The sequence below is a fragment of the Fusarium fujikuroi genome, chromosome FFUJ_chr01, assembly GCF_900079805.1.
Source record: "Fusarium fujikuroi IMI 58289 draft genome, chromosome FFUJ_chr01".
Classification (NCBI taxonomy): Eukaryota; Fungi; Ascomycota; class Sordariomycetes; order Hypocreales; family Nectriaceae; genus Fusarium; species Fusarium fujikuroi.
Window position 1 is genome coordinate 5,777,297 of NC_036622.1, and position 26,082 is coordinate 5,803,378.

The following is a 26,082-nucleotide window of genomic DNA, read 5'->3' on the forward strand; positions in this document are numbered from 1 at the left end:
GCTTTTTCTTGAACCTCATCTATCACGCCCCAAACACTAGTGATACAGCCAAGTTTAGGCTAGCCTGAATTACGTATCTCTTCCCCAAATCCTTTTCTGTCATACTTTTAGATCTTTGAGGCAAATTTGCTCTTGGCTCGCAGCTTCTTGCCGTATCTGAAGAATAGATAAGGGAACGGCGCCATGGCAACCGTCAAGAAAGCAAGAAGACTGGAAGCCCACTGATAACCAAGCGTCTCGTACATCTGAATTCCAAACAGTGGGAATGCCGCTATACGATTGTCAGTGACTGTTGTTTGGAGTAAAATGATTGAACTGGACGTACCTGCGAAAGAGCATCGGGCAAAGCTGTTGGCTGCCATGGCAGAAGCGGCGTATTGGGGGTAAGCGTCGACCAAGAAGGTGAAGATACCAGTGAAGACCAGCATCATGCTACAAGCAGTTGTCAGAACAAGATCTGAAAAACCCGGCCACAGAAACTTACCCGCATCCAAAAACCCCAGAACCAATGATAGGCACAATCCAATGGATGCTAGGGTACGTCGTCCAAGCAAACCAAAACAAGCCAATAGGGATAAGAACGGCTCCAAGAATACATGGAGGTAGTCTGTACTCAGGCTCGCTGATGGCCTTTCCAGTCTCTTTCTCCTGCTCCGCCAACCATCGAAGTCGGAGTCTGGCCCAGAAGGGAGTCGTGGCCGTTGCAATAACGAATCCGACTAGAATTCCCAAGAACGTCATTCCAGTCTGCCAGAGACTCATACCCTGGTTCGTTCGGAAGATGAGAGGGAAAGCGCCGAAGAATAAGTACAGAATACCGAGAAGGATGGCGGAGTAGAGATCCAGGCAGAGACACATGGGCTCGAGGAAGAGAAGCTGAAAAGGTCGAAGGACTGACAGCTTGAGCGTTTCGAGGATTGGCTTCTTTGAATGCTCCATCGGCGCTCTATAGGCCTCATTCCCAGTTTCCTTTCTCAACATCCTCGCCTTGTCTCTCAGCAAAATTGGATGAAACGTCTCCGGCGCAAACACCACAATAGCCACCATGACAAACGCAGCCCAAATCAGCATAACATAGTACGTCCACCTCCAATGCGTATTATAGTTAATAAAACCACCAATCAACGGCCCAATAGCCGGTCCGATGAAGGGCGCCAACGACACCAAACTCATAGGCTTCTGGATCTCATGCCGTTCGAAAACATCACCTGCTGTTCCACCTGCAACGCTGAGGAACGAACTACCCGCGAAACCGGTAAAGAATCGCGCGATGATCATAGTCTCGATGTTTTGCGCTACAGCGGAGGGAATCGTCCAAATTATGAACATGGCCCATGAGACGAGGTAGATTGGTCGACGGCCATAGTACTCGCTCAACGGGCTGGTGAGCACAGGGCCGAGCGCGATACCTAGGACGAATGTTGAGAGGCCAAGGGTGGCGACGATCTGGGAGCAGTGGAATTCGGCGTTCATTTGGGTGTAGGTAGCTGTGTAGATTGAACTTGCGCATGTTCTGAACAAGTCAGCGGATGTAGAGTGAAGATGGGGTTGGGGACTTACACGCAGAGACTTCCCATGCAAGCAATTGAGACAATCATCCATTTTCGCAACGTCGACATACTCCGTGGACATAAAGGGTCTTTGTCGCCGTCCCACGAAACTTCGAAGGATTCGCAGTCGGTGGTCAAGTTGCCAGCCTCCGTAGTCTGATCACTAAGATTGGCATTCTGATCATCCGTGTTATTTCCAGCTTCTGGTGAATTCTTCTCAAGGTCACTGCTGGAACTGGCTCGCTGATCCGAGAACAGCTGCCCATCGTGAGGAACCTCTTTCTCACTCATTGTCGATGTTGTAATGATACCATGCCAAGATAAGGCCCTGTTTTGGTCGCATGGGAGATACTGACGTATTTAAAACAAAAGTAGGTAAATTTGCGGCTCCACGGCGCGCATCAGATTTGTAATGACGCTTTCTTTTTTACGGAGATAAGATGTGGGTATATTCGCTATCTTGAGATGCCTCGGCGTCTTAAACATTAGTTCAACCCGTTGGTGCACTGTGATAGGCCCGGGCTTTTGCGATTGCAGGGGGTGTTTTTGGCCACCTCGGTTTTTGGCGCGGTTTTGTCAAAAGTCGGCGATTAAAGCTGATGGGAGAATTACCAAGCTGAATGAGATTGTTGGTGAAAGGGCGTGGTCTTGCATGGTGTTTTGGGAGAATGTACGAATATGCCGAGTAATTCCGCAATTAAAGAGCGAGATTGAGTATTTGAGTGTAATATTGTGGAAATTGTTACGAAGTGGCTGACTTTGATATTTCTTTGACAAATGCCGATGAGTATTGTTCAATTCTCTCTCAAGATCGGCTCATCTGTGTGTGCAAACAGTCTTATGAGACATGTGAGTGACTGTTTGCCCGCCGTAGATATCTGCTTGAGTTCTTTGTCTCCGAAAGATACCTACCCTGTAGATGCGCCATGAAACTGTCTTGTTTTGATAATGAGACTTCAAGATGCAAAACAGTTGAGAGTTAGATAATTTGATCGAAAGCGTCTGCGATATTCATGGTATTAATTTGATTAACTCTCCTGGTGTTTTGTTGGGTTTGTAGTTTCGGTGGACTCTTTGCCTGATCTGTCAATCAACCAGTCATCATTCTTGAACGTTGCGATATTCCCTCCTCAGTCCAACAAACCTCAAACCTATCACGCCACGTAATTGACCAGCCGCAATGGATCAAACTTCAGAAAAAATCGTCTTATTCTTGTGAAAGCTCCTCTTGATCTCTTCAAAGCCACCTCTAACGAGTTTAGTGACATCGACAACTGTCTATACTCACGTAGTACGTCAACGATCAACTCCTCATACAGAGCCTAACATGCACAGATGATAAAGTCCTAGAGCACATGTCCCGCAACATCGACGACTACTTCAAGAAACATCTCGGCCTCTCCCCAGACGATGCAGAGCGCCTTCACAAAGATTACTCTCAGCAATACGGCCAGGCAATTGAAGGCCTGGTACGCCACCACCAAATTGACGCGTTAGAATACAACGCCAAGGTCGATGACGCGGTTCCGTTGGACGAACTCATCAAGCCCAATGCCCAACTACGACAATTCCTCGAGGATATTGATACTTCGAAAGTCAGGCTTTGGTTGCTAACTAATGCCTATGTGAACCACGGGAAGAGGGTCGTGAGGCTTTTGGGGGTGGATGATCTTTTTGAGGGGTTGACGTATTGTGATTATTCTCAGGTCCCATTTGTGTGCAAGCCGCATAAGGAAATGTTTGACAAAGCTATGGGAGAAGCTGGAATCTCTGATGTGTCGAGGTGTTATTTTATCGGTAAGATGGATATTTTATCATTTTCAGGCCTTTGTTAACACTTTATAGATGACTCTCATAAGAATTGTGTGGGAGCGAAGGACGCTGGCTGGACCGCTATTCACTTTGTGGAAGAGGGACTTCCTGTACCTGACGCACCGGCGTCTCAGCATCAAGTTCGCCATCTTGAAGAGCTGAGATCGCTGTACCCCGAGTTCTTTAGAGTTAGAAATTGATACTGTCTCTATCTGCCGTCAGTGTCCGTGTGCTACCCCGTCAACCCCTGTCAACCCCTGTCAAGTGACCAGGATTAGTGCCTCACTACGGGTTAATCACCCCGTTGATCGCCCCGCGTCGTTTCTTATCATACGCGTCTTATCGAGGGGCGGCAGCATCTCCTCTCGAGTTTCAACATTAACTTTCGAACAGTTACACTTTAAAATGGAAGAAGCCTTCTGCAAACAATTACATACAAAATGAAGCCAAAATTCTGCACCTTGTGCGGAGCACACATTATTCAAACTTCAGCTGAGAAATGGGCTAGGGAATTTCGCGCGAGTAAGCTTCCCCGCCTAAATTCAATCTTAGCCTAACACGGCCCCAAAACAGTCTGGATCCAAGGTAACAACTTGGAGATGTGAAAGCCTCTGGCGTCGCCGCTAGGGACTGGAACGATCGAAATGATATCAGCAGCATCGTTCCAGTGAATCCTATTGCACGCTACGATGATCGAGAAGTGGACGACGACGGCTTTCCCATTGAAGATGATGATGAGCATGAGCCAGATGTCGAGATCTCCATCGTCAATATCGTTCATCCCAATCCTCCTCCCGAGTGGCGCTGGGGCTTCTTGTTCCACGATGTTTGCTGGAGTCTGTTGAACTTTGGAGAAAATGTTGATCTTGGTGGCCTCTTTCGACTCTGCGCCTCAACACCTATCGGTCCTGATGTGCTTCTCAACTTTGGGCACGACTATGGTGGTGTTGCGGCACAGGACTATGAGGGGAGCATCGAGGTATTGGTGTCTCTCTTTAGAAAGGCCGAAAAGATGGGAGAAATGCTCAGGGCGAATCCTTTTGAGATCCCCGCTCTCAAAAAGGCCATCAACTTCTCTGCCCGTATGCAGCAGGATGCCTTTCAGTCCATTCTCGACCGATCGACCCTCAGCGCAGACAAGGATGTCTTCAATTACTTCCCTCCAGAGATCCTTGAGAAGATTGTGACGTTTCTCCCGTCTCCCGATGTTCACTCTCTTCGCCTTGCATCTCGTGTGTTTGCAACCCTCAGCCTCCCCGAACGCTTCTGGGTTTCACGATTCACAGAGGGGCACGAGTTTGACTACCTTCCTGAGGTGTTCGCTACTCCCCCGACATCATGAAGGGCCCTCTTTCTCTCACTTCACATCTGGGCGTCTGATAACACGGGAATGAGCAACCGCAAACGAGTCTGGCCGCTTGTCAATGACTTCCACGAAACACTTGGCCAGATGAAAGACATGGATTGCCTTGGGAACATCATCAACACGACTTTCGAGCCCGAGGCACCAAAGTCCATGCGGAAACGCGAGTCCTTAATTACTGCAGAAAGATACATTTCCGAACCTGCAACTCACTTCATGGGCGGCTCCAGGGTACTCCGAGCCCGGTCCGTAGAATTCCCCCCAGAAACTTAAGATAATGCTTATGTCTGTATCATTTTTCGATACTCCAGATGGGGAATAAATCTCTGGTCTCATGTTTGTTGGCGCCGATGGCGTGTTCGAGTCTCTTGGATACACTCCCCGAGGATCAATGTGTCAAAGGATTCGAAGTGGCCCTCGATGTGTGTGGCTTTCGGGCAATTGCGGCAATCACTGAGGATGGTACCACGTCCTCGTGGGCTGGAGATCCGTCAGACCACCCCAGGAGACGTCTCACCGATGTAGAGGGCATTTCTCTCCTCGTTGCTGAATTCGATGTAAGCTTTACTGAACCACGCAGTATGGGACCCAACTAATTCTGCAGGCACTTAAGCTGGTGTCGCTCAGTCGGGATCGTATAACAAAGAATTTAGAACCGAGGGATAGATTGCTCTGGCATCCCGAAATCCCATCTCCTGAATTATTCTTCGATGGAGTCCTACCCTTGGACGAAAAGAGGAGCTCAAATGTTCCCATCACGACGGTTTTCTTTGGAGAAAACGATGGTCGATACATAAGACAAATGGACTCGATAGACACCCACATCTACGACTGGTGTCACGTTGACCGCCTCAGCTTTGAGTTTATGGACGATAGCATTCAGCGATGTCTTGGGGATGTCGAATATGAAACAGAGCACTCCGATCGTGCCCCGATAAGATTCCCAGACCACGGCAGTTCTATGGGGCACATGGAAATTGACGGTGGAAGTGGCGAGGAGATTGAGAGTTTCGAGGTTCAGTTTGACAAAGGTATTATCATTGGACTCAAGGTAAGACTGCTCATCTGAGAAGAGAGAAAAGGCTGACATTCTAAGTTTAATCTCAACACCAATCGTACTGAGTTTTTGAGTAATGGCGATGATCCCTTTGATTTGCCAAGGACCAATGTTACTCCGCGTGGTAAAAGGGTCATTGGCATGTTTTCTCAAGGCACTGAGACTGGATGGGGCGTAAGTTTGATTCTCCCTCTGTCGAAATATGCGTGTGTATGTGGTGCTAATCTTGTCTGACAGGCTAAGACGTTCCACAATCTGGGCTTCATTTCTACTAACGACGAACAGGAATAGACTAGATGATAGACATGTTTAAATTTGAACTATTGGATTGTGTGTTGATTTTATGCCGCATATGAATCCTACCATTCCTTCGTCTGCAGTCAGCCCAAAAATGGTGCTGACATAAGTTTCTCATTGGTGTCTTGATCAAAATCTCACTCATCATCCTTCCTTATTCTTTTTAATCTTGGAAAAAACATGGATTCGCCAAACAGAGTACTCGTCACGGGTGGAAGCGGTTTCTTGGGAGGACACGTGGTCCGACAACTGCTCAACGATGCAGAAACTACTGTGGCTATCGTCAGCCGCCATCCCAAGATGCCAGCTGATGTTGCTGACGAGTCTCGCGTCTCGCTTCATGCAGCCGACCTGACCATACCGAGCCAGATTGACCAAGTCTTTGAGACGTTCAAACCGCATGCTGTTATTCATACGGCCTCGCCGTCTTATGTGGATACGCCTGCAAACCTGATAAAGGCAAACATCGATGGGACAAAAGCTTTACTGAAAGCTGCTTCAGCTAGTGCTGACACACGCGCTTTTGTTTTTACGTCCTCTGATTCAGCTGTTGTACCTACGCAAGACCCTTTATCCGAAGAAGATTCTGTTCTATACGACGAGACGAACGCTCCTAACGCTTATGCTATGTCAAAGGCTGCCGCTGAAAGACTCGTCATTGCATCAAATTCAGAAGAGCTTCGGACTGCAGCACTACGAATACCAGCCACATATGGCGAATACGACATGAACTTCGTGCGTCAACTTGTGCAAAGCATTCGAAGAAAGGAGCACAAAATGCAAGTCGGCAATGATACCAAGGCCTTCGAGTTTTTGTATGTCAAGAAAGCAGCCGAGGCACATATCCTCGCCATGAGAGCACTTCTGGACTCCGAGAAACGTGAAATGGCCGGGGGCCAGGCATTCTTCATCTCAGATGGAAGACCACAGAAGTTCTTTGACTTCTCTCGGAAGCTTTATGCCGCGGCTGGTCATCCGGTTGCATTGGAGGAGGTTACGAAAATTCCGTTTTTTGTGATGCAGGCGATGGCATCGACGGCTGAATGGGCTTACTGGATTATGACATTGGGATACATTAAACCAGGTATGCGAAGGACTGCTATTGATCATTTAGATTCAGGATGCTGTTGGTCATTGGAGAAGGCGAATAGAATACTGGGTTATGAACCGATTGCGGATCAGGATCAAGTCATTAGGAAAACAATGGAATGGGCGATGAAAGCTTTGTGAGCGACTGTTTGATGTTGAGTTCTGCATTTCTTTGACACTTGTGGGAAGTGAGACCATATCTAGCTAATACACGTACTGGAAGTACTTATTCTTGAAGTCTGTTTCATCAAGAAGTCCCGCCTCCCAAGCTCTCTGCTGATTCTCAGGAGTACGAAGGTCTCGCCTTGAACTATTCCTCATCCACAACAACACCCAGAGCGCAACAAGACTTGCAACTTGAATGGCAATACATGTGAACATCATGCCCACTCCAAGCTCATACTGGGGCGCCTGATTAGACTTGAAGAAGAATGGTCCGACAAAGTTTCCCAGACAATAACCAATCAGCAACAAAGCGTTTGTTGTGATCTTTTTAGTGTGACCCGCTGTGTTGGCCATGGAGACTGACATGCTAAGAGTCCAGGTTGCTGTGTATGAGAAAGACATCCATAGGCATGCTAAGCGGGCGTATGCGTCACTGTGAGGGAGGAAATGAAGACCCAGAACACCGGCGAGGAAAGGGACGAGAGCGAGAAGCATGATCGGAATTCTGGAATTCTTGATGACGGAAGCCCCCCAGCTTTAAGACAGTGGTTAGAGGAATTCCTGAGTAATAAGACTGGAAGGCTTACCAGGCTAGCACACATGCGACTAGTTGGACTGCACCCGATGGCATCTGATATAATGTTGTGTCGAGGGTACTGAAGCCAGCACCTTTGATGATGAGACCTTGGAACTAAGACAAATCAGTCGCCAGCACTCCAAGAACTAGGGTGATACGTACCGCGGATAGGCCTCCATTGGGCGAGTTACTCGTCAGGGCAAATAAGAATAGCAACCAGGTCTTCATATCAACCATCGCCTCCCAAAACTGTGCCATCTTAAAGTGCTTATTCTCAATACCCGTGCCATTTCCCTTCACCCTCGAAATAACTCTGGCCTTCTCATCAGCTGTCAGAAACTTTGCTCTCATAGGGGCATCAGGAAGCAGGAACAGGAGAATAACGCCCCAGGCAACTGTGATGGATCCCCAGATGATAAAGAGTACTCGCCAGGACGGTAGAGCAGACTTGACGTGACCTATGCCAAAACTAGCTATACCAGCGATGATGTAGCCCATGCCTGCAGAGCCAATCCATATACCCATACGGAGAGGCTGTTCTTTTCGCATGTAGTACATGCTGAAGAGGAGCATGGTGCCAGGGTTTATGGCTGCTTCGAGGGCGCCGAGAAGGACGCGCACGACGACGAGGGTTGTGAAGGAGGTGACGGCTCCGTGGGCCATGAGTACGGCGCCCCAAGCGATGACCTAGAAGACCTCAGTAAAACACGAATGGACCGGAAGTCGCAAGAGACTTACAGTTCCTGACATAAAGTAATTGATCGGAAATCGTTGAAGAAACATACTGGTCGGAAACTCCCAAATGAGATAACCGAGGTAGAATATGCCGCCGGTCCAGGAGAACTCATCTCCCTTGAGGTTGAGATCTTCTCTTAGCCCGAACACGGCAGCATAGCTGATAGTATTCTTATCAATTGACTGCAGTGCATAGGTGAAGCAGAGAAGGGGCATAAGTCTCAGGTCCAGCTTCCATCGCAGAGCCTTATCGAGCTCAGGACTTGTCTCGATATCATCTGCATCGCGGCACAGAGTCAAGGCTTCGGCTGTAGAAGCATCGTTTATGGTTCCCTCTTTGATAGACTGGGTATGTTTCAAGTCGCCTGTTATTTTCTCTGCCATTTTGTCAACAGTCTGTATAGACGACGAAAGAGGCCAAGAACTGAGTTGGGCGTAGACATTTCCAGTCTTTATACATATCCCCTCTTCTGGTCATTCGAGGTTAACTGATAGTTGATCAGTGGATAACAGGTCGCAATTCCCGCGGGAAACTCCACATGCGGATACCACGATGTTGTAGTTGCGATACGCGGCCCAGGGTGCTTATCATTACCCCTCAGCTACAATGTAACGTTGATATCGAGCATCAGTCGTACCACATGGCTATCTATCTCTCACCCGGCCTATAATCTGTATGCCGACCAATAAAGCATTGCCTGGCTACATGCTTTCTCCTCCCAACCTAGTACTATGTTAGTTAGGTTCTTGGACAGATATATCACTGGTTAGCTTTTCGGGCTTTCAAATATTCGTGGCATCGAATGTTGAATAACAAGCTCCCTGTGATGATATAAGCTCCCAGCCACCATAAAACACATCGCCCGACTGATGATCGATTCGATTTAGACCTTTGATCTGGAACCTTGCGCCAGTATCGGTAGAACTGACATAATCTTCCAACTGCAGCATGTTTCTTGCGACTAAGTATGATCTGCGGACATTAGATCTCTTCGGCAGGCGCCAGAGCGGAGAGAGGCCAAAATCACTGGCAAACGTGGACATGTTTCCAGCAGCTCTGATGGTATATCGGTCTGAACCACGACACACAGGCTTTATAAACCACGAAACAGAATGGCTGGTAAATTGCCCGTCATTTTTGACCGTCGATACACCTGCCCTGTCATGTGACATGCACTTTCCAGAGCTGTAGTGTACGAATCTGACAGCATGTCTAAGATCTGCATTGAATCCACTCCCAAATGACATTTTCCACATCGATGCCATCTTGACTGTATCTAGGTCTTCTGATCTCCGATGGACAGGTATACGAGCCCCTATGAAGAGGGACATTGAGGTGATATCGACGATACTTGGAGGTTTTGGTCCGATTCCATACCCCTCATCAGTAAGGAGCGTGACGAGAGTAGAAGGCCGCAAGAGAGCCCATTCAACGAGTCGGACAGTATTTTCTCCAACAACTGCTCTGAGGGTCTGCTCTTGCATGTTGAGCTTTTCCTTCTGGCGTTGGATTGTAAGTGCGCCTTCGAAAAAACCCACGTTTGGAGCATCGTAAGCCATCTGCAGCAGAGAAATTCCCTTGACGACCACGACCCAGTAGCTCCGCATCTGTCTCTAGTTATTAGAATCTGATTATAGACAGGATCTCGAATAATACCGAAGTCTTGCTCTTTTCGTGATAGCTAACGAAATCATCAGAGTTATCAAAGGCCTTCTGGACAGCCTGACGGAGAAAAGACCTTGGCCCATCCTCTGCAAGGAAATCGTTGATGCGGTCAAGAATACCGGGTACTTCATTAGAGCACACCCTAAGGCGGTCTTCCAGGCGAGTTTGGATGGCATTTAGCTTTTTATCGCGTTCTGCATCCGAGACATCCTCAGGTAACGTGACGGCTGTTTCCATCAGGTCGGTAATCGTGTCGTACATAGTCTCTATATTCTGAAGAGACTCCCTCAGGTTGTCGTTTAGCAGTTGGAGAAGAGCTTCGAGAAGCTCTCGTGACAGATTGTCCACGGTCCGTTTCAGTTCCCTCATTTCTGTGACAGCCGCGGAGATATCCCGTCGGATCTTGTCGGCGTCACTACCGCCCGAGGCCGAGTGCAGAATCTGTTTGAAGGCCCATGTCCCAGCCTCACCTGCTAGGCCGATGGCGAACTTATTCAGGAGCCCCAGGCCGGAGAGTGTTATAATTGTGGATGCTACCATGACGTACTATGAATATCTATCTTGAAGGGAACTATGGTTTTGTTACAGGAGCTGGAGAAATTACGGATACGGAGGACAAGCGAGGACGCCTTGAAATAGTTAATAGTGACAAGTGCGGCTGAATAACCTCAGCAAATAGTTGGTGATCTTTACCGCATTGAGTGGATTTATCGAACGCTACTCATGGTCTGGACTCACCGGCGAAGCTGTGTGTAAGAACAACACCCAAGGAATTTCTCAATTGAGCAGCTGATGCTAAGTCGGTAGGCTGAACTGTTTATTCTATTAAATCTCTTATCTTGAATCTCGTGATCGGCATCGCCATACGAGGGTCCCTTGTGTGACCCGGTTTAACGTGGGACCTTGATAAACGCGGGGAAGCCTCAGGACATTCATCCTAAGCGATTGAAAGATTTAGCTAAATTTAGGCAAATTACAGTACATCTTTAGACCAGTCTTGCCTCGCCGGTACGTACAAAATTAGACCAATGCATACGCTTATCTGCCGTCCGATCAGGAGCATAGTTTTCCGCGGTTGCGCGGGAAACGTGCAAACCTACTTGTCCTGTTTCCCGAGACGGGATAAAGTTACCGAATGCCAATTGATAAAGAGGACTGAGATACTTATGAGATTGGGAAGCGGCACTGCACTTTCTCATAGTAAATTCGCAGAATGACATCCACACATCCATACCAGCTGCTACCTATCGATGAGAGAGTCAAACGAGTTTTGGCTACAACACCTCTTATTGACGGCCACAATGATCTGCCCCAACAGCCCAGAGCTTGCTTTCATGGTAAAATTCACAATAATGAGAAATTCGACCTAGAAAAGGGTTTCAAGCGTGGAATGACTGATATTCCTCGTCTTAAACAAGGTCCCCACCAATACCTACCTTTATCTCCAACTGGATGCTGACATTCTCTCAGGCGCTGTGGGCGGCCAGTTCTGGTCTGTTTGTGTTCCATGTCTCAGATCAGCTGAGAACTTCACCACTCCAGAGTATTCAGACATGGCTCGAGATGCGATTGAACAGATCGATCTGACTCTGCGACTGGTCGAGTCTTATCCGGAGACATTCCAACTGGTCAGTGGCCCTTCGGAAGTCAAAAATGTTTACGCCAGTGGTAAGATTGCTTGCTCTATTGGCATCGAGGGGCTACACATGGCAGGTAATAGCATCGGTATCATCAGAGCTTTCTACAGGCTCGGGGTGAGATATGTAAGTAAAAAAGACCCCGCTTGTTTTAGACATCATGCTGATTTGGGGAGTGCACTCTCACTCATGTGTGCAACAATGCCTTCGCGGATAGCTCTACTTCAAAGGTCGGGCCGGTTCATGGTGGCCTATCTGACCTAGGAAGGGCTGCTGTCAAAGAGATGAACAGGCTTGGTGCGCGACTTTCTCCCCTTCTTGTGGCCCAGCTAATAGTTTTAGGCATGATTGTTGATCTCTCTCACGTCTCCGAGGACTGTGCCAGCCAAGTTCTCGACCTCACACGAGCCCCCGTCATGTTCTCTCACTCCAATGTAAAAGGAGTATTTGACTGCCCCCGTAACGTTCCTAATCATATCCTCGATAAAGTACCTGCCAATGGCGGTATCGTAATGGTTACCTTCGTCCCAGAGCATGTCACAACGCGCCGACGAGATGCGAAGATGGAAATGGTCATCGATCATCTATTTTACATTGCCAATCGCATTGGCTGGGATCACGTTGGCCTTGGATCCGATTTCGACGGGATTGCTAGTGTTATCCCAGGTCTTGAAGACGTCAAATGCTATCCTCATCTTCTGCAGGCTATTCTTGATCATGGAGCGACGGAAGAGCAGTTGTCAAAGGTTATTGGCGAGAACATTCTCCGAGTTTGGGGAGAAGTTGAGAAAGTAAGAGATCAGATGAAGATCGAGGGAGTGCTTCCGGTGGAGGATGTGTTTAAAGATCGAAAGTGGTGGAGATATGATGGGTATTATCAGATGGAAGATCCTGATCCTGAGGATAAGCTTGGACTTGACTGGTATGGAGTACCTCCACCAGATGAGGGTCTATACCTCAAGGAATAGGGAAGCGTGAGGAATACAAGATCTCATTTGGGCTTGAAAGACTACAGCTCTGTTGGTCACAGGAGTGCCTTAGAGAGCAAGATAATACAACAGTTTAGAAGAGGGTCGTCAAATAAACTTAACAAAGAGTCCTCTAAACTTAGGCTAAGTTACCTAAGCATTTAGTACTTTAGGCTTAAGGTCCTGAGTTTTCATTCCATCCCGAAGGGTAGCAGATTTTGAAAATAGAAATGGAGTGAAAGTTGTTTGTTAATGTCAGTGAAAGTGACGAGCCCCTATCCACGAGAGAACCTATCTTAGAGATCGATAATCATACAGAGCCTCCTAGTGATGGCATATGATGAAACTAAAGGACCTAGTGCGTATCTGTATCACAGGCTCTACTGTCGTGGCTCAACTGGGGTCTCAAACCTTGCGGTCTCAGCCTTCGGTTGGAAAACACCCTTATCAGCCTCCATGCTATTTCCATCAGCGCTAGCGCTATGGTGAGTAGTATTGGTATCAGCGTGACCACCCTCGAGGCCACCGTTGTCAACGATGGGGCGGTTGTCAATTGTCATCTGAGGAGCGACATCATACTTTCCATCACCACGATCAAGACGATGAGATGGGATGAGAACGTTGAGGAAGCGAGGAGCAAGGAATGCGCCGATGATGAAAATGACAACCATGTGCATGAGAACAAAGCTGTAGATGAAAGGAGGGTCATCGGAGTAGTTGTTGAGGAACTTGGGATAGGCAAAGGAGAACACAAGAGCCACGGCCGGACCTGTCACGTATTTGAGGCAAATCGGCCATACCCAGTGAATCTTCCAGTTCGACTTGCCCCCAAGGATGGCGTTGTTGAGATCGCGACGGAGTTGATTGCCCTGGGGCAGAGTTAGACATCGAGCAAGCAGTTTTGAACTGGGAGATACGTACTGAGTAGAAGGCCGCGTACCAGAAACGGCTGAGAATAGCATTATTTCCCCAGAACCGGGGAGCAGGGATGGACGGGGTCTTGCCAAAAAAGGCAGTGAAGAGAGCGCAACCGATGAAGACTCCAAAGCCAACTCCAGCTCCAGCAGGGGCGCTCACGAGGTGACCAATTAGGAGACCAAGGAACAGAGACAAAACATAGCCACCATTGTAAACGAAATAGCTAACGAAGCCGATCTGATCGACGGGATCCTTCCATCGATAGAGCGTGCAGGCCATATAAGTCTCTGACCAGACAGTGATGAAGAGCGCGACATCATTGACGAATGCATCAACAGCATCGAGGACACTGAAGCCGAACTCACTGCTGTAGATGAGTGAGGTAAGGGCACCAAGGATGATCACTGAGGTAGAGATGATCCAACGAGGAATGCGCTGGCCCATGTTGGTATCACAGAGGAGAGTGACGAGAACTTCGGCAAGGGCAAATACACAAGTAAGCCCAAGAAGGACCAGCGTAATGAAAAAGAGGGCCGAGAAGAAGTTGGATCCAGGCATCTCGGCCAAGGCTTGAGGGTAGTAGAAGAAGCCAGAACTGAAGGTGGAAAGGGGGTCAACTTCACCGGGGTTGATGGCGAGGAAGCCGACAACGCCCATGACAGCCAAGGCTGATATGATCTCGATGGCAGAGTTGCTGAGAGCAATGATAAAAGCATCTTGAACAGCGTTGGCGAACTTGTTGTTGTAAGAGGCGTATGAGGTGAAGTAGCCGAAACCGACACCAATGGAGAAGAACATCTGTCCAAAGGCATCCTGCCATACACGAGGACCCTCAAGAGACTCGCTTCGCCATGTGCCAACATAGAGTCTGAAGCCATCGGAGGCGTTGGGAAGGGAGAGGGATCGGATGGCGAGAATGCCAATCATGATGAGGGGAAGGGCCATGGTGATGTAGATGACACGGCCGGTGAGACCGACACCCTTAAAGGTACACATCCACACGACGAACCAGATCATGATGCACCAACCGAACGTCTCACCGACGATGCCACGGCCGGGATAGTGCTTCAAACCACCGCCGTCATCAGCACCACCCGTAGCAGGGATATTGCGGACAACTCTATCGTTGAAGAAGTCTGTAGTGTCCTCTCCAGCCCAAGGCAGCGGACTCTGAAACGACATCCTGAAATAAGTCATAGCCCACGCCAGAATCGGGACATAGTATCCAACGACACTAAAGCCATTGAACACCATGCTCAGTCCGATACCCTTGGCACGATGGTTCACATTGTTCCAGGCAATAACACAGCCGCCGCGATAGGCCTGACCGAGGGTGATCTCGAGGATGAGGATGGGAATACCGATGAGGAAGAGTGCGACGGCGTAGGGGATGAAGAACTGCAGACCGTAGTTGTTGAAAACGACAGAGGGGAAGCGCAGCAGGTTTCCCAGACCGACGGCACCGCCCATGGCGCAGAGGACGAATTGCGAGCGCGAGTTGAAGTTATCGCGACCGTCGTCGTCCTTTGCTGAGTCGGGTGCAAGCATGAGAAAGATTCTCTTGGCCATGCCTGGCTTCTGGCCCTTTTCGGCGACAGCCATGATGAGCGATTCTCAACAACGAAACTATTCACTAAGAAACGTATGAGAAAATGAGGTATAAGTGAGAAGAACGAAGCTGATCGGCCTCTCCACAAGGTGGATCGCGTCCCCTTGATATATACCCCAGAAATGCCCAGTCTCAATATCTCGCCGAGACGCGTACGATTAACAACACGCTCATAATTGGATTTCCCCGGGGCAGCCAAGACATCTCAGCTTGTTTGCTTCGGACCAATTGCCCTCGATCTTGGCGCAGGTGAACCACTTTATATAACCGCCAAGCAAGCGCATCTCCAATCCGCAGCGTATGCCAATGCAATACCCCATCTCGTGATATTCCCGCCAAGCGACATAACAGGAAGGCCAGAAAGAACCAACATTCCATGCCTCACGTGCCAGAGCCCAGGGATCAATGGACTCGCCAAGGAAATGCCAATGCTGTTATCTGGGGTAGTGCTTATCCACGGACTCTGCATTCAGCAGGTGCTTTTGTCAGTGTCAACAATAGCGCCTTGGTTTTGTGAATGTAGCGACTTGGGGTTATTTCCGTTTCCCCGTTTGCCGTTGGTATCCGATTCTAAACAGTCGCCCCCTTTCTTGGAACTCGTGAATTGCTAGCAGAGTAGATAGGTCTTGGGTTTTGGAGATTCAGGCGAAGTTGGGGTTTTGGATTAAGGTGTCTTGGCTGTTTCTTGGCTGATAGCAAACACAGATAAGCTGTCCGCTTATGCTTAAAAATGGATTACGACATATTGGGGCTAAAAGCTACTGCCAAGATACTAATCTGATAGAGTCCATCGGTTGAACGCGGCCAAAATGATCACTCACCAAGTCATTAGTAGCTTGGGGGCGAAAGACAGGAAGATATGTTCCTGATGATTTGATAGACACCGTATTGTGACCCTAGATCATTTTTCTGGAAGGGCAGGTCGGTTGGCCGATGGAGTGAGCAGTCATGTTATGCCAAGTATATTCCCTTGGCATGACCGGGGAGACGTGACACTGATGTAACGCCGTGTATGAGTAAGACAGAAACGTAAGCGTAAACGAACATTGGAAGAAAAGAAGTGGAACAATTGTTGCCCGATAATTCAGGTCCTGCATTGTTGGGATGTGTGAGGTTAGAGGCTAAGCTTTCAGCCTTGCGGAGAACACGCCAAGTTTCATACATGAGAACATGCTTGTTCATGTTCGTGTGGATTCTTAGGTAGTATGAGTATGTAAGAACAGAGGACTGTAGATTTATGTAGAGCACCAACTGTTGGTTCTGAAAGTTCGTTTATTTTCTATGCCTCTAGAGCGACATCCTTGTAATTATATATCCCTTCCAAGAGACGGCTTTCGAGCATAAATACATGTATACCATTGTCGTAAATGTTGCTTGGAAATATCAAGAGAGGAGAGAACGAGTAAGTAAGAGTGTAGATATTTATTCTAGATGCTGAAACATCCTAAAATCACCAGAATCCAGGGATCGGGTTGACATAGGTGAAGGTAGCCATGTCGCTCTTCGCGGATGTACCCCCAGCTTTGGGAGGGTTGGGAGGCCCAGGACCATTTATAGCCTCTATAACAGCAGCAAATATTCCACAGCCTATCATGATGTTTTCATACGTCACTAGCAACAGTTAGCACCATAAAGTTCCTCATGTTCTGCCAGACCTACTTTCATTTCTCTTGAAGTGGCTTACTACCCGGTCACACAACCCTGAGGATTGTTTTTCACGCTTTTCATCGCCAGGACTTTGTCTGCGAGGCGAATAATTACGCTGCGTCTGTTGGAATCTGTATGTGGGCGACATTCCGTTCTGATGGAGTCGGTGGGCTTGTTGCCTTAGTGGAATCCCACGTGGAGCTTTGCTCAACAGGCGAGGCATTATTGTCGATATCATCGTTGGTAGTGATGCGCAGCTCGTGTACGTAGTTGAGAAGGTACGTGGCCAGAGGCGATGTGAAGGGAGAGGCTGATCTGTGATCGAGTGGCAGGAAATGTTTTACATATTTCACCTGAGTTGACTCGGGAGGAAGACTAAAGGCACCATCTTATATGTAAGGCTGATCAAAGAGTCATAATCAAGGTTTTATTTTACCAACTTTATACTAAGGTGATTGGTCCAGAATCTTAATATAATATTCAACCTTTGAGCCAGATGTGTCATCTGCAGTTAGACTTGCGGCTTAGAGCTTAAATCAGCACAGAAAACCTAGCCACAACGTAGTACCTTGGCCTCAGGCGGAAAAGCAATATGAGAGCAAGTTGAGAAATCTGCCGTCAGGTGACTCTATTAAAGTCAAAACTGACGGCAGGAAGTCTACGAAAGCCGGCGGGTGCCAACCTGGTTTGCAACTCGATAGATGGACTCCCTATAGATATACGAGAGTGGTCAAACAGACGACTCGCACTCCCTGCGCGATTTATACTGACACTAAGTTCTTAAATACTGCTTCATCTGCGTACTACAATGACTGCCCGATAAACCTTATCACATCCTTTGAATCATCTACTCACTGAAGCTTATAGCGTGCTTTATCAGCGATCAACAAGTCACCCCCTCAAGATCTGGACAATATCCTAGTGCCTAGCCCAATACGAATATTAATACGGAAATAAGGCATAGTCCCCCAATTTATACTTCAGCTAATGCAGGGCGGGCTCTGGAATTTAACTCCGTGACCGAAACTCCGCTCCGCAAGTTCAGCTCCGCTCGCAGCCTTGCATATATAAATTACCTCCTATGCACATTATTCTAACGTAACAACTTTGTGGATCATTATTAAGCTTTTTGATCATGGGTAAAATCGCTGTCGCTGGTGGCTCGTCCGGTTTGGGCCGGACTATGGTCGATGCCCTCGATGCAGCAAAGACTCACGAGTACATCGTCCTATCACGCAAGGCTACTGGTCCGGAGACCCGGGCTGTCGACTACTCTGATATCGACGCTTTAACTTCACTTCTTCAGTCAGAGCAGGTCGACACGGTCATATCCATGCTTCCGATCGATAATGACGACAGCGGGCAAGCTCAGATGAATCTCATCGAAGCGGCTGAGAAGTCAACCTGTACTAAGCGATTCTTGCCGAGTGAGTTTGGAATGGTTTACACAAGAGAGTAAGTGACTGTGCCTATTGATACTATATGAAATTGTTAACGGACTATAAGGAACATCGCCCACGTCCCTTCTTACCAATGGAAGCTCAAGGCAGTAGACGCCCTTGAAAAGACCAATCTCGAGTTCTCCCTCGTCTCAATCGGCCTGTTCCTAGATTACTGGGCCGCGCCGCGCATACCCACGCATATACGTGCGGCAAACATAATTATCGACCCCGAAAATAACGCAGCAGTAATACCCGGAGACGGAAACACTCCTGTCGTCATCACCCACTCCACAGACGCAGCAAAGTATACCGTCGCTCTTCTCGATATCTCAAATTGGAAGCGCAGATATGCTATCGTCGCAAATCGCATGACTCTCAATGAAGCGGTTAAGCTGGCTGAAGAGGTTAAAGGCGTCAAGTTTGACGTTCAGTATTTCTCTGTGGAGCAGATGAAGAGCGGTGAGAATGATTTGACTCCGAGTATGAAGAAGGCGCTGCCGGAAGAGATGCATGGTGGTATGAAGGCCATGCTGGCCTTATCAGGAATAGGTATGGCTACAGGATCGAATGACATTCGGGGGATTGATGACTTGGTGGTTAAACTTCCAGATATTAAGCCTGTTACTGTTAGAGACGTCTGGGACGCGTGGAAATAAAATCGAAAAATAGCGTCCACGTATTGTAGAAATTAAAGGGCAACTAGCTTGCAATGTATATATAGAGATATCATCATCCAACAGCTAAAATCCCCATTGGCGACACCAGTTCTGCATGAGCTCGGGGGTGATCGGCCCAAGCTCTGTCATAGTCGGACTATGGCTCTTGGTCCTCTCCATCCCGTACTTAACCGGCTGAACCTCATCTCCCACCACGAACATTCCACGATAAGTATCCAGAAGCTTGACGCCGGGGTTCTTATCAAAGTCCACATTCTCTTCCTTGGCACTAGCCTCCAACCTCTCAACCCATTCTCCAGCACTAACCAACTTTACCTTGTCACCATAGAAGTCTTTCACCGCGGAAGCAATGTCGGGCCAACTGGTCGTGGTAGGGTTGACACCGTGGAAGTAGCCAGAAATCTCCGAGATAGGCTTCTGCACCGTGATGCCTGCAACGTCGAGAATAAGCCCAGCAATATCCTCGATGGGAGTCCAAGCGATCTCCTGTTGTCCGCCGAGATGGTCAGGCAAGACTCCAAGATATACTGAGCTTGCGATCATGCTAGGAATCATCTCTTGACGGTTCCACAGACCCTTCTCTCCCCTTGACCCCGCGATCTGTCCAACTCTCACCGAAACTGTGGGGATACTAGACTCCTCTGCAGCTGCGTCGAGTATGAGACTCGCAGCGAGTTTGGATCGTCCATATGCCATACTAGGCAAGGTCAGATCCTGCAGCGCCTTCTCAGGGACAGCATCGGGTGAGGACCACCTATCGACAGTTCCGATACTCGAGATAAAGATGATAGGTACGTTCTTGGAAGCTGCAGAAGAGAAGTCGACGAGATGGCGTACACCTCGAACGTGGCTCTCAAATGAAGACATAGTGAACTTGAAGTTTACGGGCCAAGCGTTGTGAATGACACGGTCGACATCAGCAAGAAGAGAGTCATACTTGGACTGACCCAAGCCGAGGTCGGGAAGCGATAGATCGGCGTGTAGAAACTCCACTTTGGAGAAATCAGTTGTCAATCCTCGGAATTCGTTGACAGAGGGCTGTCGAGATAAACCACCATCGTCACTTCTGTTGAGAGCGATGACTTTCTTGACAGATGGCAAACGACAAAGTTGATCAAGCATGTAAGCTCCCAAAGAACCAGTTGTACCCGTGACGATGACTGTTTGGTCGTCGTCAAAAGGCGCTTGTTTTCCAGTTTTGGGCGCTGGTAGGTTCTTGGTATACTTCAAGACCTGTGCCTTGATCTGATTTATCTCTTTCGTCTCTTCGTCGTCCTCATTCGCTCCACTTCGCAAGGACTGGATATACTCAGCCAGCCCTTTTGCCGTAGGGTTGCGGTAGATGACACGTGGTGCGAGTGTTGAAGTGTCAATACCAACTCTATGCAAAGCACCCCGCAACAAGTTCGTCGCAGTCATCACTTGCAAAGAGTCAACACCGACTGAGAAGAAGTCTGTATCCGGTTCGAGCTTCTCGACTCCAAGCTTGGTAACGAAGAGACTGATGATAGATTCTGTCAGAGCGTCGTCGTTACTCAAGTCAAGGGTGATAGATGGACCATCTCCGAGCATCTCAGCCTTCTCGTATAAATCCGAAATGAAGTCGGCATACAGTTTGACAGTCTTACCACGCTGCACAGTGCCCTTATCAGCGCGAGCAAACGGTAAAGCAGGGTCAGCAAAAGCAACAAAATTCGCGGCAATTCGTCCATGAGCAACGGTCTCACCATTGGCCTTCTCGATTACCGGCCAGATTTTGTCGAGTAAAGCTTTGGCCTCAGCTTCATCTCTCGGCTGCGCTTCTGCGATAGGCTCAATTATGAGAGCTGCCTGAAACATTCTCTGGCCAACTACAAGGGCTGACTTGACAAGAGGATGGTCTGAAACAATGCCTTCAATGGTAAGAGGGTTCAGTTTCTCGCCGTTGGAGAAGACAATGATATCGTCGGCCCGACCTTTGTAGAGCCAGTGATGCTTGAGCGTTGGGTGAGGTTCAAAGATGTCGTTGGTACGCCATTCGGATAGTTCAGGGAAATTGTAGAAACAGCCTTGGTTGCCCGGGTCCGATGCCTTGCGACGGACTACAAGCTCGTACTCATTGGAGTCATGACGTTGCCAGTCAATGCCCATTAGTTCATCATTAAAGATGAAGTATCGCCACAGCTTGGGGTCTTGGGGACTATAAGGTGCTAAAGGGAAGAGTCTTTGCTTCGTTAGTTTCCGCGCTAATTGGGGTTGAAGAAGATGCTTACTCTGTTGATGAAATGACGTTCCTCAACACCACACCTCTACGTGCCAGCATGTTCCCGGCCTCTGTTGACAGGCTCCCTATCAAGAAATTCAATAACACGCCAAGGTAGTAGAGACTTTATTCACTTACCTCCGCCAGTAATAAGGAGTTTGAGCTTGGCCAAGGCTTCCATACCCTCCTCAGAAGCTGCCAACTCATCGATAACAGAAGGGGGCAACATTGCACCATCAGCACCACTATGATTCAAGTACTCCATGGCTGTATCAGCATTCAACGGCTGGTTGGGAAACGGCATAATTGCAGAGAGACCAGTGTATATGAAGGACAGAGGAAGATATGTTCCTGCAGCATGGTACATGGGCATACCCATGAAGATCTTGCTCGCCCGTTCTGTCCATTCGTTAAACGGATATGGAGAATCATGAAACTTGGGCAGAGCAAGATATTCTTCGAAGGCGTATAGGATACCCTGTTTCAAGAAGACTGGCTTGGGGACTCCAGTGGAACCGCTGGTGTGAAGCACAACAAGGGGGTCCCAGCGCGCCTGTTCCATAGTTCTGCTGTACGGGAATGGATCGGGAGTCACTGACAGTAGATGATCAATACTCTCTATCATGGCAATTTCCATTGTTCGTTGATCGAGGCAGGGCTGCATAACCGACCCGAACGAATCCGTTGTATAAATGTAACGACAATTCGTAGCTTCAAAAAGGGAGAGCTGAACGGCGGGGGTGTTTCGTGGAGAGATGAAAAGGGCCTTGCAACCTGCTTTTACACAAGCCAGGAGAATGGCCGTGTATCGAAAGTCGTTGGGGCCGATATATGCCACGGTTGGAACCTCGTCGTCTGAGGATTTGGTAATGGTTTTGGAGATATCATGGGCGAGGTAGTCGACGGCGTTTGCGAGTTGACGGTGAGTCACTGGCTTCCAACCATCACGAGTGTCAGATGATGATGGAGTATAAGTAAAAGCTCGATCAGGATCGTTTGCGGCAATCTCGTGAATAAGGTCGATCAATACATAATGTTTGACGTTCGACTCATTGTTGACAGGGCCTTTCTCGATTGCATTATCGGCTTGGTTTGATGCACCGCCTGAAACGGGAGCGTCGTAGTGCTCTATATCAGCTCGAATAGCCATTTTCTGTAATAGAATGATGAGAGAAAAGAGGTGATAGTAATTGTGTCAGTGTGTTGTTTGCTTGGTATTCTTTTTGGAGAGTGATTTCTCACATCTCTTGATGGCATCACGTCTGGATATAAATATCGGAGGAATATTTCTCGTACGGATATACATCTACAGTAGCCTCAATTCCGCTCCTTAGCGTATCGGGCCGTGGATGATGGCTAAAATGGGGGCATACAACTCGCGCGGATTCTCCACGGACGGCATTGCTGCCACACGGAGATTGGGGATCTGCATTTAGCCCACTGAGTGCCGACTCAGCCGTGCAAGGGTCACGATTTAGTCCATTTTCTCCGAGAATTGTACGAGAAAGGCTGTATACCGATAAATATGAGTTTCGTATATGCCTCAGCGACACACAGAGCTCCATTAGCCGTATTATTCCCGCTGTGTTTCGTCACTAAATACGTACACTTGATCCATATTAGTCCATCAAACGGGTGAAAGCTCCATAATTCCCACTTATTGTGTCATTCTCGATGTGTTCTTAGTCAAGTCAGTTTCCTTGAATTTCATCTGGCTCGGACCCTTCTCCGTGTAGATCTTCAGCACCAAATCGGGGTATCGGTGCTATACAACAGCCGAGATGGAGACAGTCCATCGCATCGGTATTCGCAAGAGCCGACTGAAAGGGGAAAGTGTAGATCATCACGTCGTCGCCGCCTGTTGAAGACATAGAAAACAAATAAGTGGGTGTTGTGACCCACTTCATGTTATCGGTATCGAAATGACAAGTCACCAGCATTTGCTTTGGCTAAATTATAAGTCTCACATGTATAGTATAGTAGTGATAAGTGCACTTTACATGTTAAACTTCAAGTAATCAGCGATTTGGACGGTGAGTAATATTGGCTACGGGAGTTATACGCTACACCAAACTGTATCTGGAGTTTAACTCTATTTTCTGAACTTTAATATATTAAAATTGCCTCAAAAGAAAAGTCGTATTTAGATAAGGACATAGAAACCTGCACAACATTCAGTGTGAATCTCCGTTTAGCGCCGCACTTTGCACTTTTGCCAGCTTTTCAACCCTCAAGTCCAATCAGGGATCATTGATTGTTGGTGTAACCCGACATGAGGCTTGGGGCTGAAAAATGGCCATTCAAAAGCCCAATCATTTGAAGCATTTATTTATTTATAGAATCGTGGATTGCCGGTGAGAAATCCTCACTGAACTATTTCTATTGTCGTTCCCCATTGCATTTCCCTCTCCAATCTCGTTTCTGCTTAACTTCTGTCCGTATACTGCTCAAGCACCAAATATTGGCCTAGGCATATCCAAACGAAATCCTCTGAGAATGGACTGTTCTCCATCAAGGCTTAGAAGACTTGTCTCTGACGAGAAGGTCGAATTTGACGCTGATATCGCTGGACCAGGAGTAAGTAATTCGCCAGTCATTCGGCACATGGGACAACTAACGGCGATCAGGTACTAGCTGCTTTCCTTATCACGTCGTTGATAGCATTAGCTACTCTAATTCTCGCCTTTCTTACAATTTCAGTGCCTGCGCGTCTTCTCAACTCTGGAGATGCCGTAATTGCTGCTGCGGCCCGTCGAACTTACCACCGATTGAGGGCCAAGTTCCCCAAGACGAAACGCACCAAGGCTGTCCAAAGCAGAACCGAGCGGACTCATGCCTTCATGGCCTTCATGATCGCTATAAGTGATCAGATACTTGTATCTCAGGCCTCTATCTTAATAGCAGCTCTCATTATTCACGACGACATCACCATTTATTCCAGCAACATTGTGATCGCCTTAGGGTGTCTCGCGTCGACAGTTCACTTGGGCAGCTTTCCATTCTATATAGATCGCATTAGAGACCATAGCACCGCCAAGATTATTCGGGTCCTTGCTATGATCACCGGCTCAGGAATGCTTGTCTTCCTGCTTGTTGTCCAACTATCGTATACCTGGGATATGGAGACCCACGTCTACTTTATTTGCACTCTTCGGAACTATCGGATGAATGATGAAATGGGAGGGGCGGACTATCTCAGTATCATCATGGGCATGTTTGTTCCACTGACAGTGCTTTATGGCACGTATGAGATTGTTCAGCTTCTGTATCGCAATGAGCCAGCAGATGACAGGTCAAATGAACCTGAACCCGGGAGTGAGTCCCCTATTCCACGACGGAATCGATCAGATAGTGGGGGTATCGAACTTCAAAGGCTTTCTAGATTAGAAAGCCAAGCTAATCCAGAGAACAATCGAGAGCCTGGCGATATAGAAGTAGAGAGTGAGGCAATCGTCTCCATTTTACAACAAATCTTGGGCAGCAACATAGAGATAACGACAGACAACGAGACGAACTACCAACATCAAAATTCCATCCTGTTGAAGTCAAGGGGCGCAAAGATAAGTTTCAAAGAGCTACTGAAGGAGATCAAAGAGTCCAACCGAGAGCATCTCTTGAACAAATGGCTGAAGCTCAAAGCTCTCACAATCTTAACCTCGAGAACAGTGTCAACGAGAAAGCTTAGACTCCTTGCGAGATTATCGGCTGAAACATGGGCATTCCACCAGTGTCGAGGGGGGTTCGCCTGGAGATTATTCTGGCTCTGGTCAGGTAATGTCTACGGGATTGTAACTATTTTAACTTCGCGAGCTATAACAACGGGCATGTCAGGCAATCCCAACAAGATGGGATTCGGCCAAATTGTGCCGCTAACTCTGCTCGCACTCCCAATATTTGCGGCTATGGAGGGCCGCGCCGGTAATGTTTACGCATGGCTCTATTCAAGGGTCATCTCTGATAATAGAATCTAGGCTATAAGCAGAAACTCAAGTCAATTGAGAAAGCTCGTGTTGATCAAGCGACTTTCGAAATACCGGTTATTGGGAACCTGCGGTCTCAATCGAGGGGTCAATATCTTGCGCAGAGACAAAACCCACCTAAGGAGACAGACATCGCACGTATAAGGATCGTGCAAGATGTCCTCAAAAAGCGTGCTAAAGATATTGGATACCCGGAGCTTTACAATTGGGTGACAGGAGACAATTTGACCAGCGCACCGAGTCTCCAAATGGGAGTTGCGGTTCATGCCGCAGTCATGTTTACCGTTGCAACTTTACTCGGCTTTTCGATGGCTTATGAAGTAGCCAACATGAATATTACATTGATCGCATTTCTGTTTGTTCTTGCCGCTCGCAGGCTCATAGGCCTCTGTTCGGTCGGATTGGTTATGAGATCATGCCCCATGATCCTCGACCATCTTGGTTGCACCGGTCACTTACCTAGCCAACAATCTGGAAACCAGGGTGAAAGGATGGCAGTAGCGCAAGCCGCTGGAGACGCTGGAGAGGACTTGGAGGACCAAGGGAGACAAGAAGAACCGTGAGCAGGAGTGCTCTTTAGCTCAACTTCACTTTTATATACTCCTTTTAACCCAATTTACTTAATTAATATGACTCTTATCGAGATCTGTA

At 48.0% G+C, this 26,082-nt stretch overlaps 13 protein-coding genes; 7 read left to right on the top strand and 6 right to left on the bottom strand.

Annotated features, from left to right (window-relative positions):
- Positions 1 to 107: 107 nt before the first annotated feature.
- On the bottom strand, positions 108 to 1,841 carry FFUJ_00293 (related to multidrug resistant protein; the record flags this gene model as incomplete). XM_023573455.1 has 4 exons in its annotated part: positions 108 to 271; positions 326 to 432; positions 485 to 1,513; positions 1,561 to 1,841. The coding sequence occupies 4 exons, from the start codon at positions 1,839 to 1,841 to the stop codon at positions 108 to 110; spliced, it is 1,581 nt and encodes a 526-aa protein (XP_023425172.1).
- Positions 1,842 to 2,730: 889 nt separating this feature from the next.
- Positions 2,731 to 3,562, top strand: FFUJ_00292 (probable pyrimidine 5`-nucleotidase; the record flags this gene model as incomplete). XM_023573456.1 has 4 exons in its annotated part: positions 2,731 to 2,765; positions 2,813 to 2,841; positions 2,886 to 3,347; positions 3,396 to 3,562. 4 exons carry the CDS (start codon positions 2,731 to 2,733, stop codon positions 3,560 to 3,562), a joined length of 693 nt encoding a protein of 230 aa, XP_023425173.1.
- A 240-nt stretch (positions 3,563 to 3,802) lies between these two features.
- On the top strand, positions 3,803 to 4,704 carry FFUJ_00291 (uncharacterized protein; the record flags this gene model as incomplete). XM_023573457.1 has 2 exons in its annotated part: positions 3,803 to 3,884; positions 3,962 to 4,704. 2 exons carry the CDS (start codon positions 3,803 to 3,805, stop codon positions 4,702 to 4,704), a joined length of 825 nt encoding a protein of 274 aa, XP_023425174.1.
- A 371-nt stretch (positions 4,705 to 5,075) lies between these two features.
- FFUJ_00290 (uncharacterized protein) lies at positions 5,076 to 6,073 on the top strand (the record flags this gene model as incomplete). XM_023573458.1 has 4 exons in its annotated part: positions 5,076 to 5,282; positions 5,330 to 5,776; positions 5,822 to 5,956; positions 6,020 to 6,073. 4 exons carry the CDS (start codon positions 5,076 to 5,078, stop codon positions 6,071 to 6,073), a joined length of 843 nt encoding a protein of 280 aa, XP_023425175.1.
- Positions 6,074 to 6,259: 186 nt separating this feature from the next.
- On the top strand, positions 6,260 to 7,309 carry FFUJ_00289 (related to C-3 sterol dehydrogenase (C-4 decarboxylase); the record flags this gene model as incomplete). The annotated part of the gene is made up of 1 exon (XM_023573459.1): positions 6,260 to 7,309. The coding sequence occupies one exon, from the start codon at positions 6,260 to 6,262 to the stop codon at positions 7,307 to 7,309; it is 1,050 nt and encodes a 349-aa protein (XP_023425176.1).
- A 63-nt stretch (positions 7,310 to 7,372) lies between these two features.
- FFUJ_00288 (related to DAL5-Allantoate and ureidosuccinate permease) lies at positions 7,373 to 9,029 on the bottom strand (the record flags this gene model as incomplete). XM_023573460.1 has 4 exons in its annotated part: positions 7,373 to 7,868; positions 7,921 to 8,024; positions 8,073 to 8,597; positions 8,649 to 9,029. The coding sequence occupies 4 exons, from the start codon at positions 9,027 to 9,029 to the stop codon at positions 7,373 to 7,375; spliced, it is 1,506 nt and encodes a 501-aa protein (XP_023425177.1).
- A 399-nt stretch (positions 9,030 to 9,428) lies between these two features.
- Positions 9,429 to 10,851, bottom strand: FFUJ_00287 (uncharacterized protein; the record flags this gene model as incomplete). XM_023573461.1 has 2 exons in its annotated part: positions 9,429 to 10,253; positions 10,303 to 10,851. 2 exons carry the CDS (start codon positions 10,849 to 10,851, stop codon positions 9,429 to 9,431), a joined length of 1,374 nt encoding a protein of 457 aa, XP_023425178.1.
- A 673-nt stretch (positions 10,852 to 11,524) lies between these two features.
- On the top strand, positions 11,525 to 12,916 carry FFUJ_00286 (related to microsomal dipeptidase precursor; the record flags this gene model as incomplete). XM_023573463.1 has 3 exons in its annotated part: positions 11,525 to 11,729; positions 11,782 to 12,074; positions 12,125 to 12,916. The coding sequence occupies 3 exons, from the start codon at positions 11,525 to 11,527 to the stop codon at positions 12,914 to 12,916; spliced, it is 1,290 nt and encodes a 429-aa protein (XP_023425179.1).
- Positions 12,917 to 13,296: 380 nt separating this feature from the next.
- Positions 13,297 to 15,436, bottom strand: FFUJ_00285 (related to sodium-dependent serotonin transporter; the record flags this gene model as incomplete). XM_023573464.1 has 2 exons in its annotated part: positions 13,297 to 13,785; positions 13,838 to 15,436. 2 exons carry the CDS (start codon positions 15,434 to 15,436, stop codon positions 13,297 to 13,299), a joined length of 2,088 nt encoding a protein of 695 aa, XP_023425180.1.
- A 1,457-nt stretch (positions 15,437 to 16,893) lies between these two features.
- Positions 16,894 to 17,238, bottom strand: FFUJ_00284 (uncharacterized protein; the record flags this gene model as incomplete). XM_023573465.1 has 2 exons in its annotated part: positions 16,894 to 17,054; positions 17,103 to 17,238. 2 exons carry the CDS (start codon positions 17,236 to 17,238, stop codon positions 16,894 to 16,896), a joined length of 297 nt encoding a protein of 98 aa, XP_023425181.1.
- A 987-nt stretch (positions 17,239 to 18,225) lies between these two features.
- Positions 18,226 to 19,188, top strand: FFUJ_00283 (uncharacterized protein; the record flags this gene model as incomplete). XM_023573466.1 has 2 exons in its annotated part: positions 18,226 to 18,545; positions 18,597 to 19,188. 2 exons carry the CDS (start codon positions 18,226 to 18,228, stop codon positions 19,186 to 19,188), a joined length of 912 nt encoding a protein of 303 aa, XP_023425182.1.
- Positions 19,189 to 19,272: 84 nt separating this feature from the next.
- On the bottom strand, positions 19,273 to 22,601 carry FFUJ_00282 (related to nonribosomal peptide synthetase; the record flags this gene model as incomplete). XM_023573467.1 has 3 exons in its annotated part: positions 19,273 to 21,412; positions 21,462 to 21,537; positions 21,590 to 22,601. The coding sequence occupies 3 exons, from the start codon at positions 22,599 to 22,601 to the stop codon at positions 19,273 to 19,275; spliced, it is 3,228 nt and encodes a 1,075-aa protein (XP_023425183.1).
- Positions 22,602 to 23,947: 1,346 nt separating this feature from the next.
- On the top strand, positions 23,948 to 25,994 carry FFUJ_00281 (uncharacterized protein; the record flags this gene model as incomplete). XM_023573468.1 has 3 exons in its annotated part: positions 23,948 to 24,028; positions 24,079 to 25,369; positions 25,423 to 25,994. The coding sequence occupies 3 exons, from the start codon at positions 23,948 to 23,950 to the stop codon at positions 25,992 to 25,994; spliced, it is 1,944 nt and encodes a 647-aa protein (XP_023425184.1).
- Between the last annotated feature and the right edge of the window lie 88 nt (positions 25,995 to 26,082).